Here is an 11885-nt window from a genome sequence, read left to right as displayed (position 1 = left end):
GTGTGTGTGAGTGTGAGTGTGTGAGAGTGTGTGTGTGAGTGTGAGTATGTGTGTGTATGTGAGTGTGTGTGAGTGTATGTGTGAGTATGTGAGTGTGTGTGTGTGAGTGTGTGTATGTGTGTGTATGTGTGTGTATGTGAGTGTGTGTGTGAGTGTGTGTGAGTGTGAGTGTGTGAGTGTGTGTGAGTGTGTGAGTGTGTGTGAGTGTGTGTGTGTGTGTGTGTGTGTGTGTGCGCATGTGCATATACATAGACCTGTGCTGGTGGCAGGGCTGTTTGAGGAAGGGATGAATTCCTAAGAAAAGACGTAATGAAAAGAAATTTTCCGATAAATTGAAATACTTTATTTTACTGATTTTGCCACTGTGGCATTTAGTTTTTTACAGTTTACCCAGGCTCACAACTGCTTGAATTTTGAAGGATTAGTTTTTCCGCTTTCTCTGATTCCTGCTGAGACGTCTGGGCTCCTGAACCTTCCTCTGTGACCTGCTTCACTCTGGAGGCTTTTAGAACCATCTTCCATCCTTGCTTGTGCAAATTTTAGGATATCTGTAAGATCATCTGCTAAAATAATTTTATGAGTTATTCATTGGGCCCTTTTCCTCGAAAGACATAGCTCCTTCTGTCTGGGAAATAATCTTTTTCTTTTCATCTTCTCTTTAAAAATAACTGGAAATGCTTCTCAGCAGAAGTTGGATTTCTCCAATTCCCCTTTTACTGTTTTTTTTCTTCAATTTTCTATTTTTTTTATCTCTTTAAATCTTAACTTTCCTATTATTATACCAACTTTAAAAAACATTTTTGCGTATGTGTGTGTGTGTGTGTGTGTGTGTGTGTGTGTGTGTGTGTGTGTACACAGATCTGTATGTGTGCCATAGCGTGTGTGGAGGTCAGAGGAGGATAGTGTCAGGTGTTGGGTCTCACCTCCTGCCCTGTCTGACACAGGATCTCTCGTTGTCAGCCCTGTGCACAGCAAGCTCGCTAGTCTGCAAGCTTTCAGGGACCACCCTGCCTTTGCCTCCCTTAGCACGGTAAGGGCTGTGCGACCGTGGCACACGTGCACAGCTGTGTCTGGCTTTCACATGGGTTCTAGGGATCTGAGCTCAGCTTGTCAGGTCTGTGCACACTTTACTCACTGAACCATCTCCCTAACCCTCACTTTTTTTTTTTTTTTCAATTCTGCTATCATTATCTTAATTTCTGAGGACTATTCCTCAATTTTCTTACTGTTACTGTTTAGCAGACTTTAGTTGTATGATTGGAATGCTTCTTCGGTATGTCTTTGAGGATGGTAACCGTGGTTTTTGGATGTTTTCTTCAGCTTTTTATGTTCCTTTGTTAGTATGGTCTCTGGTTACTTTAGGCTCGGTCAGCATGGTAGCTGCCATTTTGGATTATGGCAGTTGAACTGATTGAGAAACCTGTGCATGGAGAGCTGTGTCTGGCGTGGATAAGAACTCACTCTTTTACGCTGATTTTGTTATTTAATGCTTTTCCACAACCCTGGCTATTTACATTCATATTTCACCTTGAGCAAACTAAGCAGAAAGTTGAACCTTTTCCAGCTAAAATAATGAAAAATACAAAAGGTTAGCTTTGTAAGAACCTGCGAAGTTTTTAGTTAAAGGATTTTGTCCCTGCTTCTGTTTTGATTGGTTTTTAGAAGCAGCCCAAATATTATATTAGGAAAACAGAGCTCCCACTGACATCTGTAAACTACTGAAGTTTGATATGTGTCAGTATAGGTTAAAGAAAATTCAAGTTGTTCTTCATAGTAATTTTTTTCCATTTTTTTTTTCTGACTTTTTTTTTTTTTCATGGACAGAAAAGCTTGATAGCCCAGGATTGCTAATAATTTACCGCCCATTTTATGTGTGTGACAACCTGTAATTTGAGTAGAACTATGGGTGTGTGCTTTGCTGGGGAGCATTATCCAATGTGTGGTGAGGGAAGTGGGGGGCTTGCTGAGGTCCAGCAAGGCGTCGGGGTGGCCGTCTAAGATCAGGTGATATTGGTGACTTAATGGGAGAAAGCCTGCAGAGAAATGGTACGTTTCCTGTGTACATTGATCAGTGTCTGCCGCTGGGTCAGAGCCCCACCTGCAGGCCTTGCCCTGGCCTTTCTTACACTGTGATTCTGCCAAGATGTCCAGACTAACTGCATTTTCATTTTTAAGTTGTTTTTTCTTGATTTATACTCTCTAGTTGCTTTTAAATGATCAACTCTTTGTTCTGAGAACCAACCTTATCATCATCCTGAACTGTCTTTAGAGCCACATGTATCAAGACTCCTTTACAGTGACCGCTGGGTTGCAAACGCAGCGTTATTTCTGTGTCTGTCTTTATGTCTCTGTCCACTAGCTCAACACAAACACATACACGAGGGCTCCTCACTTACTGTCATTGCCTTTTAGTTTTAGAGGGACCATATAAGGTAAAGGGCTTCATTATAGCATTTTCATATCTATGGCGTCATACTTCCCTCTTCCTCTTCTCTCCTCCCCACTTTGCTCACCTCCTCATTCTATCTCTCGCTAACCTTCTTCTCCCAGTAAAAGAAAAAATCCAAGTTGATGTTTTCCTGGTAAGTCTGATCAAGGTAGCTGCAGATTTTGAACTAGATATTCACCAATTCATTCATTCATGTAACAATGTATTGACATCTATTCTTGGTATAACTGGAAGTTTACTTTGACATTGTCAGACCAGGTGAGCTACTTTTATTCCTGTGTCTTAAGCATGTTAGTTTCAAATGAACTCAACCCGAAAGAGGAAAGAATAGAAACCCTAATTTCAGAAAAAGCTCCCCAATTAATGAATTGGGTGGCCAGACCCAGAAGGATATCAATCAAGATGTTTTCTGAATTAGAGTTCACCTAAGAGATGCTATTAGATTTCTAGGCAAGAACAGAGACCATTTTGGAATCAATATCAGTTTTTATAGGGAAATATAAATGCAAATTTACCTTATACATTTTATGGGCGATTTTGTGCATCATTCTAAAGTACGCGGAAACCCATGCATGAATTTGCCAATGCCTCGTCATCCTGTTACACTAAAATTGATGTGAACATGTTTGTGTCGAGACGAGGCTCCTAAGTCACCACACCACAGGGTCCCATTTATGTCAGCATATAGAAGCTATACTGTTGGGACAACAGAGGACCTTTTATAATATTATGATCCAAATATATGAGAAGCTATTGACTTTTAAACGTAGTCATGGCAATTTTCAAGCAAACAGAAAAGCCATCTGATGGATCTCCCCTGCCCACAGCCAGCATTAACTGTTACCAACCCACAGCTGCTCTTGCCTCAGGTCTACTCCCTTTTCTCTCTCATGTTGAGTTATCTTAAACATATCCGGGACAGCCTACCATTTCATTAGAAAAACATCTCATTATTGTTTTCTGAAAGAACCCTGTTTTTCATCTCTATAATGTTGTTATTACACCTAAAGCAATATTAACAATTGTTGCTTAGAATCAAGCTGTCAGAGTGTGATTGACAATGATTGTCTTATAAATGCCCTTGTTGCTTGTTTTGTGAAAATAGAGTCTCATATATTGCCTTTAGTTGGCATATTTCTTAAGACTATTTTAACTCTAAAGTTCTCTTACCTCTCTCTGTTAATGCACACTTTTAATAATCAAAAAATTTTTGAAAAGGCCAGTTTGAATTTTTCTGGGGAAAAAAACTCCCCTTCCAGAGCTTGCAGGCTATCCCCGTGGTACTATTTCACATACTCTGCAGCTGTGGTTCCTTTGCCTGAGCAGAGACTTTTGATGAAATGCAGGCTTCTGTCTGACATGAAGGCATCTCCATGGATGGCCCTGTGAGTTTCCTTTTCATCCCATCATGGATGAAGAGTGATGGATGTGGAGACTGAGCCCTTGGTCCAGCTGCCAGCCTGATCTAGGTAGCTGTTAAGGACTTCCCTGCTAGCTTTTCTCTTCCTAGTTTCAGCAGCCGCCAGTGAATCTGTCCTTGCTCCTCTGTAGCTCTGAGCTTCTGGATTTAGAAGACCTTGCCTACCTCCAGCCTTTCACCCTGGGTTTATTATGGCATCTTGCTCGTTTGTTTTCTCTGCACAGTCTATGATGGATTTATAATTTTTAATGGATTTATAGTTCTCTAGTGCCCTGGCCTGCATTTGTTTCATGAAACAAAATACTGTCAGGGACACTGTGGGACGAGTTCCCCCAAAGCATTGGTGACACTGGCAGCTGAGCCTATTCAGTCCTTAGGAACTTGCCAGTTCTCTTGCTTGGCTTAACCTGGCGTTTTATCAATTTGACCCCTGTTTCCTATTTATCATAATATTGATGACGTCTTATCTAGAGACACACCTTTGGAGATGTGGTAAGGAATACTCCTGTGCCACTTGACGAAGTCAAGGTCATGGCCAGTAATTGGTGATAACCTTCTTTGGAGAAAGACAAATGTAAGAGCAAAGTCAGGCTTAGACAGCAGATTGCCATGCTGTGCTGTGCTGTGCCGTCCTGTGCCATGCTGTGCCTTGCCTTCTGTGAGCACAGTTTCATCTACCTGGCTCTGTTTCTTCCACTCCTTGGTTGCTTCTTGGCATTGATGACATCTCTGATGTTTACCATTTCAAGTATATTAAATGCTGCCAAAGCCCAATTCTCAGTTAAGAACAGTTGTCACACAATTTACTTTTTTCAAAATTTCGATGTGCACATACCATATACATTCTCTCTCTCTCTCATTAATTTCAGCCGCAGTTTTGAGACACAACGGAATAGGGGGGAAAAAAAGGAGTCATACACTAGTTTAGAATTTTTTGTGTTTCAGCTTCCAGCTCTAGATTGTGTTTCATATCAGAAGCTCACATCCTGTTTTGTGGCTCACTATGGATAATCGAATTGAGCAAAATTACGGACAAAGACCAGTTTTCCTTTGCTCTGAAGATACCTCAAGCTCTGTACAATAAATGTTTTCCATTAGACAGAAAATGTTGTGCATTAATGCTCCTGAGAAAAAATAATGATTGCCAGTAATGCCATCAGGAAATGATTTTTTAAATGTTTCAGGGTGTAAGTATGAATCAATGACTAAATGGGAATACAAATTATTTTGTAGAATTGGAACATTAATAGTAAAATCATTTCTTGGAGAAGTTATTCTAGGAGAGTGTGAATTTTGAGTTTGGGGACAGGCACAAGGGGCATAGTAGTAGTGAGACATACAAGGCAGAAAGCTTGATTAAAATAAACAAGAGCAGAGCCAAGGCTCAGAAGACGTGGAGTTCTGTTCTGTGGGATAAGAGGCGAGCAGGGTTGAACAGCGCGTCATCAGCGATTTCAGTAGTAGACTAAACACTGCTTTGTGCAACCCTCAGCTTCTGGGTCCTTGGCCATCAGTGGACTGTTGGGTTCAGTTCAGACCTTGGCACTGACACCTGTGATGAAAGTTACAGTGTTTTTAATGTCAAATAAAACTTTCATTTTGATGTCATGATGTCAAGTGCTTTTTCCTGCAGGATGTGGCAGCACATACTTGTAATCTCAGCATTTGCCAGGTAGAGACAAGTAGATCACAAGTTCAAGACCAGCCTGGACTACATAGTGAGATTTTTATACACACACACACATGAAAATAAACATATAAGTAAATAACATGTTTTGTATTTTAAAAATTCAGAAAATGCAAAAAAAATGTTAACTAAGCGTTTTCAAATTAGAGACGAGCCTCAGTCTTGTCAGAAGCCTGTTCTTGGTGGTAAGTGACTCTTCTATTTGCTGGCCACAAGAGCAGGGATCAGGTGCGGATTGCAGCCATAGACGCTACTTGTCAGATTACCAGCCCTTTAGGAGATAATGTGGGCTCTGTTCAAGCATGTGTTATTAAGAGAGCTGAAGATGGACAAGTGGAACAGTGGTGACTATGATTAAATTAATCATAAACATTAATTTAATCTAACTTCAAGTATGGATTCTATCGCATTACACATACCTTTGCTTTCTTTCACCTCTAGAATGTTGTTTGTAAAATCACCGAACCCAAACAGAAACGTCAGAGGACTTCACGATTTCAGCTCAAGCCTCCATGACTTGCCCAAGGCGACTTTCGCCTCATAGCGCAGATTTGATTTACCTCACAGTTTATGGGTCACTTGTCTGTGTTAACCGTAACACGGCTTTGCTTTCCAAACCGCCTAGAGGCTGTTCATGAAGACGGCTAACTATCAAGTTGGCTCAAAATAACAGTAATCATGGTGAGACAATGGAGGGCCAAATGTCTCCAGTGTTTGTTAGAAATTCCAGCATCGGGGAACAGAGGGAAGTGAAAACAGTAAATGCAGTGTCACTGGAGGATCATCTTGGGGTATGAGTGTCATGCACATACGTATCCCTTAGCACCAGGGTGTTTTTTCTGTGCTAGCCAGATTGTAAACTTCTGACTTTTTAAGCTGCATTAGGAGGCTAGCCTGTACCCTCAGTGGCTCTCATAAGGTGGCTACAGAGATTCCTTCGGGAAGTTAAATTTTCAGTGTGACCAGTAGCTCAGTTATATAGCAGAAAAGGACACAGACCAAGGTTCTACTTTTCCACTTGCTTCAGCCAGACTTTGGGATTTTTAAATATGTTTCAGCTTATTTACCCCTATTTTAGGCTTAATAATCTATACCCTGTTTCCAGAGTTGTGGTGAGTTTTAAAGTATTTATGTCAAAGGGATAGTGTTGCACTTTGAAATTATGTTTCATTAGAATAGTGCCTACGTTTCAGTTCACTAAATTTTGATTCCATTAATATTTCTTTGCTTATTAAAAATGAGGAAGTTTTACTTTTCTCTTCATCAGGTATCAGGTGTTTTGACCACAAGTGAAATTGAATAATTCATTTTAGCTCTCCAAGAATTCTGCTTTCTTATTTGGCAAGGTTCCATTTGAAAAAAAATGTGCTTTCAGTTTCAGGTTCTATGTGAGGATCATATTCTTTTGGGTAAAAAATATGGAAAAGGTGGCTGGTTTTCAGAAATACTCAATTGCCCTGCTAGAGCTCACCCAGGATAGAAATAGAGCAATAAAGCCAGAAATCACAGCACGGCTTCTATTTCAAAGTCAGACTGTCTGACCTTGCCTGCACAGTTCAGGTAGAAATTGAGAAGGAACATGGACAAGGAAATTGAGTTCCCCTCCGGGTGACCCACTACCACACAGCATCCATCTGGGACTGCAGTATGGGCCAGACACCTTCGGGCCCAGGGTCCTGGTAGACATAGTGTTCTCTCGTTTTCATCTTTATTCCAAAATGTTCTGGTTAAAGCCCCACTCCCCACTGTAAGTGTGCACATCTGTCCTGCAGTCATTACTGGGGCTTTGTCTTCTGGAACCGCAGCCAATCATTTAAAGATAGGAGGTGTTTGTTTGTTTGTTTGTTTGTTTTTTCTCATATGCACTTTTTTGGCTTGCTTTTTGGTTTTATCTTGAAGCTGTTAATGGGACATCCCAGATGTCTGAGCTCCTGGGCATTTTGGACTCTGCTTCATCCCAGAAAAAGGAATCCTCATGAATTACAGGAGTGTGCCTGGAGCTTTCAGATTTCAGCAATCAGCTCCAAACCACTTCTTCCAATGGATGATTTTTTTTTTTTTCATTCTCAGTGTATTGGTTTGTGTGTACTGGCTGCCACCCTCCCCCCATTGGCAAGAGGGTAGATGTGCTGCAGCATTGGGGACCTGCTCAGTCTACCAGTATTTGCTAGACGAAAGTGTTGAGATTTTTTTCCTTTGAAGTTGTTTTGTATGAACATCAGCTGTTCCAACAGCTGGGGAGGGAATTAAAATCATTTGAACAACATTGTGTCCACAGACAGGCACAGCCTGTCTCTTAAAGTGGTAAAATAGGATGGGGAAGCATTGTGGGTTGATTTGTAGATTTGACCTGTTAGTGAAATCATTGCTTGGAATATTGTGTTTGTCTGACTGTGTGAGGGAGGTTTCTAAGTCTGTAATTATCCTGTTGGCTTAGGGAGGCTCAGTACATCTTTTGCTTTGCTATCTTTTAGGAGGGTGAGTGGAGAGAGAAAATATTAAACATGTAGGATCTTGTAACCTGAAAAAGCTGGGCAAGTCACTTCCATCCCTGTAAATGTAGTTTTTATATCCTCAGAAGAGGGGATAAGATGAGAGCTGTACACAAACTTTGTGCATACATGGCTTGGGCTGAGCCCAGAGCATTTCTATGTAAATACCTCTGGGTCCAGGCTTGGAAGTTTCTAGCCTCTGTACAATCTAATCTTCTGTAAGCATGGACCTTGAAGGCTTCAGTTTCTAGCCTCCATCTGCTAAGGTAGGCCTAGAATGTTTTCAATCTCCAAAACTTACTCCTGAATAAGCTCACCCTTTCTAATCCTTTCTGAACCCTGGTTGGCTGGTTCAATTCAACTGTTCTGGCTCAAAACTCCTCTACAAACTGACTGATTCCAACTGGCTTCCCTCCACCTCTCACTGAATTGTTCTGCCTGGAAAAACTGTGTCTGAACTCCATGAACTGAACTGCACGAAACTCAACTGCACCTAACTGTACTGTACTCCAGAACTCTACTGCATTGTCTCCATGAACCCCTTCTCTCACTCTGTGCTGCTCTTTAGTAGCTTCTCTTTCCTGTCCTTGTGAGAGTTGGACGTATCCTGTCTCTGTCATTCTTTCAAATCTTTTTCTGGCTTGTCACTTTGTCTGTCCCTCAATTAGATATAGTTTTGGGGGATTAAAGATGTGTAAGAAATTCTAGCCAGAAAGATTAAAGGTTTTTTGAGTCTATATTTCAGCCAGAGGGATTAAAGGTGTGAACTGTGGGTGTGTCTGGATTCCACAGACACAGACCTAGGTCTTTGAATGTGATCCCTTTCCAGAGCAGCCATGTTTCTGGGTTAAAATTCCTCTATAAACCTACTGAGAAGTGAGATCATGAGACTGGGCCTGAGGAGGAAGGTGTCTTTATGGAGCCACAGTTCTCTAGTTGAAGTCTGGGATATGTTCTAGCTGTGTGTTACTGGTTAAAAAGTTGAACTAGCTTGAGCCTTAGTTTTCCAGGTTGTAAGCTGTGGGCTACATTTTGAGTTGCAAAGAGATAGTGAACATGAACGACGTGGCACAGCTTTCAAGAAGCTGGCGAGAAGGCACTGACTGGTATGATGGCTCTTGTTCAGAGGCTTCTTCAGCAGCCTTTAGATAATACATTCATTGTGTTTGAGATGTAAAGTCATGTTGCCCCAATGTAAGATATTTGGGGGGGGTAGCTCAGTTGGTAGAGTGCTTGCCTAGCATGTACCCATGACACCATGAGTTGATCTTCAGCACCACGTAAACTGACCATGATGGCACATATCTGTAATTCCACAGCTCAGAAAGTAGAGCCAGAACTGAAGTTCAAGGTCATCCTTGGCTATCCTAGGACATGAGGGACTCTGTCTCTAGGAGAAGAAGAAGAAGAAGAAGAAGAAGAAGAAGAAGAAGAAGAAGAAGAAGAGGAGGAGGAGGAGGAGGAGGAGGAGGAGGAGGAGGAGGAGGAGAAGAAGAAGGAGAAGAAGAAGTAGTTAGGCATGGCCTGTGCCTTTGAGCAAGCTGAAGCATGCAGCCTTTGCTCCTCATCCTCAGGGTCCTTCTCTGCTTCAGGGTTCATAGGCTCTGACCACTGCTTCTCCTATGCTGCTTCTCCATTGCTACTTCCTACAACCCTGGCTACTGCTTCCTTTCCCAACCTCCTGTTGGGGGCAAAAATAGGCCTGAGGGGTAGCAAAAACATGGAGCCCTGTGGGGACATCCTGCCCTTCATTTTTTACAAAGACTCACCCCCTACACTCCCTAGCAGCCTAAGATTCCTGTCTGGAGGGAAAGGTTAGAAGCATGTCTGTCATTAGAATGGAGGCAGGTATGTCTGTCTAAATAATGGTGGCTTAGGATAAAATGTGGCAAAGATGATAACGGTTTCTTTCTCATGAATGAAGAGCAATAGGTGGACAGGAATGACCCCCCCTCCCCATGCAGATCCTGTCTGCCTCTGAGTTTACCTGTAATTTTCCTATATTGCCACACCTCGGGGGAGGTTGGTTATTGGAAGAAATGCCATCGAAGTGATTTGTAGTAAGTATTTTTCTTTCTTCAAATCAAAGCAACCCTTCATGTCCCCCTTTAAAGCACAATATAGAAGCTTTTATCAGAAAAGGGGAGAGAGTGCCGCTGTTGCTAGGCAACCAAAAAAAAAAAAAAAGCTGCAAGCCCAGTTACAGTCACTATTGGCAAGATTTTCTCAGAAACCTAGCTGTTCTTGCAGAACCCTTTGTGAAGCATTAATAGACATTCATAGTGGGTGGAGAGATGGACTTTTCCTTTCCTCAGCTCCCTAATATCTACCCCTTGCCCACCTAGTCAAGCCTCACATAAATGAGGCTTGAGGTGATGGGTTGGGTTTTGTTTCTTTGTTTTGTTTTGTCCAAAGACAGGGTTTTCTGTGTAGCTCTGGCTGTCCTGGAACTCTCTCTCTCTGTAGACCAGGCTGGCCTCAAACTCAGAAATCCTGCTGCCTCTGTCTCCCAAGTGCTGGGACTAAAGGTGTGAGCCACCGTACAGCCCGAGTCTAATTCTTGACTTCAGTATTCTGAAGGAAGATGCTGTGCAGATGAATAGGGGGTTGGTGACACAGAGAAGGCTACCTGCAGTTTCAAGGCCTGAGTCCATTTAAGAAAATCAATGGGGCCAGGTGTGGTGGCTCATGCCTTTAAATTCCAGCACTGGGGAGGCAGAGGCAGGGGGATATCTGAGAGGTTGAGGCCAGCCTGGTCTACAAAGCGAGTTTCAGGACAACCAGGGCTACACAGAGAAAGCCTATCTCAAAAAAACAAAACAAAACAAAACAAAACAAAAAACCACAACCAAAAACAAACAAAAAAAAGAAAATCAATGGGAATCCCTTTCTCTTTGTCTGGTGGCAGTAATGTAACAGCTGTGAATATGGCTAGTCTTTATACACTTGACGCTTCCTTAAGAGTGTTCCGTGAAGATAATTCTACTCGAAGGAGGTGTTTGTACCCACAATTGAATAGTGATGACATCACTAGATAGCCACTGTAGCCATTGTGTTCCTCTCTACCTGGGCTTGGGTATTTTCTCTCTGGCTGACCATGAGGCCGCTCTGTTTCCTGACTCTGAGGCAAAGTGTCATCTGCCTGTGGGTCCCAGGTAGAGTCTCCTATAACCTGTGATATATTTCTGTTGCAGATTTGGACTCCTTCCAGAGTGAATCCCTAGATCCCCAGGACTCAAATCAACATGGCCCTCAGCCACAGACACTCATATCAGAAGCAAAACTTACTCTCCCAATGGTGACCAGACACGGTGGGGGTGCCGGAGACGGAGCTGAAGAAAGCATTGTTTACCTCTGATGTGTGGTCATTTTTTTTTCCCAAGAAAACAAACAAAACCACTGGCACTTTGTGGCCCAGTCCTTGTGTGTGATTCTCTATGCCCAAATTGCTTTAAGGAGAATATTTAATATTTCATGCATGTTCAATCTTTAGCATGAGTCTAATAATTAAATTATTTCTAAAAACCAGCTCTGTGTGTATCATCTTTAACTTACCCACTTTTAAGTCTCTAGAGGAGAAACTTAACCTGAGCAAGCCGAAGGATATGAAAAAGTTGTTTTGACTTTGAAGTTCGTTATTTCCGTATAGCATTTTGTACCCGTTCATCGGGAGTGTGAAATGCATTTACAGATAATGAAGCCACTTTGATTTATAGAATGATCTTCGCTGGGGTGAACTCCCACGGTCACAGCAGTTGCTTATTGAGATGGCCTCCATTACCCCAAAGAAGGCAGAGGAAGGTATGGGGAAGGCCATTTCCCACTTTGTTCTTATGC

At 42.1% G+C, this 11885-nt stretch overlaps 1 protein-coding gene across 4 annotated transcripts in view; it reads left to right on the top strand.

Moving 5' to 3' along the window:
* Positions 1-11576, top strand: part of Arhgef28 (Rho guanine nucleotide exchange factor 28) — a 292013-nt gene extending 280437 nt beyond the window's left edge. For all 4 annotated transcript variants that reach the window (XM_055598372.1, XM_055598373.1, XM_055598371.1 and 1 more), the window contains one exon: positions 11243-11576. In XM_055598372.1, the coding sequence (XP_055454347.1) occupies positions 11243-11406 (164 nt within the window). In that variant the 3' untranslated portion in view covers positions 11407-11576. The remainder of the gene's footprint in view (positions 1-11242) is intronic.
* The last annotated feature ends 309 nt before the right edge of the window (positions 11577-11885 follow it).

Source organism: Psammomys obesus, unplaced genomic scaffold, assembly GCF_907164565.1.
Source record: "Psammomys obesus unplaced genomic scaffold, mPsaObe1.curated_primary_1811, whole genome shotgun sequence".
Classification (NCBI taxonomy): Eukaryota; Metazoa; Chordata; class Mammalia; order Rodentia; family Muridae; genus Psammomys; species Psammomys obesus.
The sequence above is the reverse complement of the archived record's forward strand: the minus strand, read 5'-3'. Positions and strand labels throughout refer to the sequence as shown.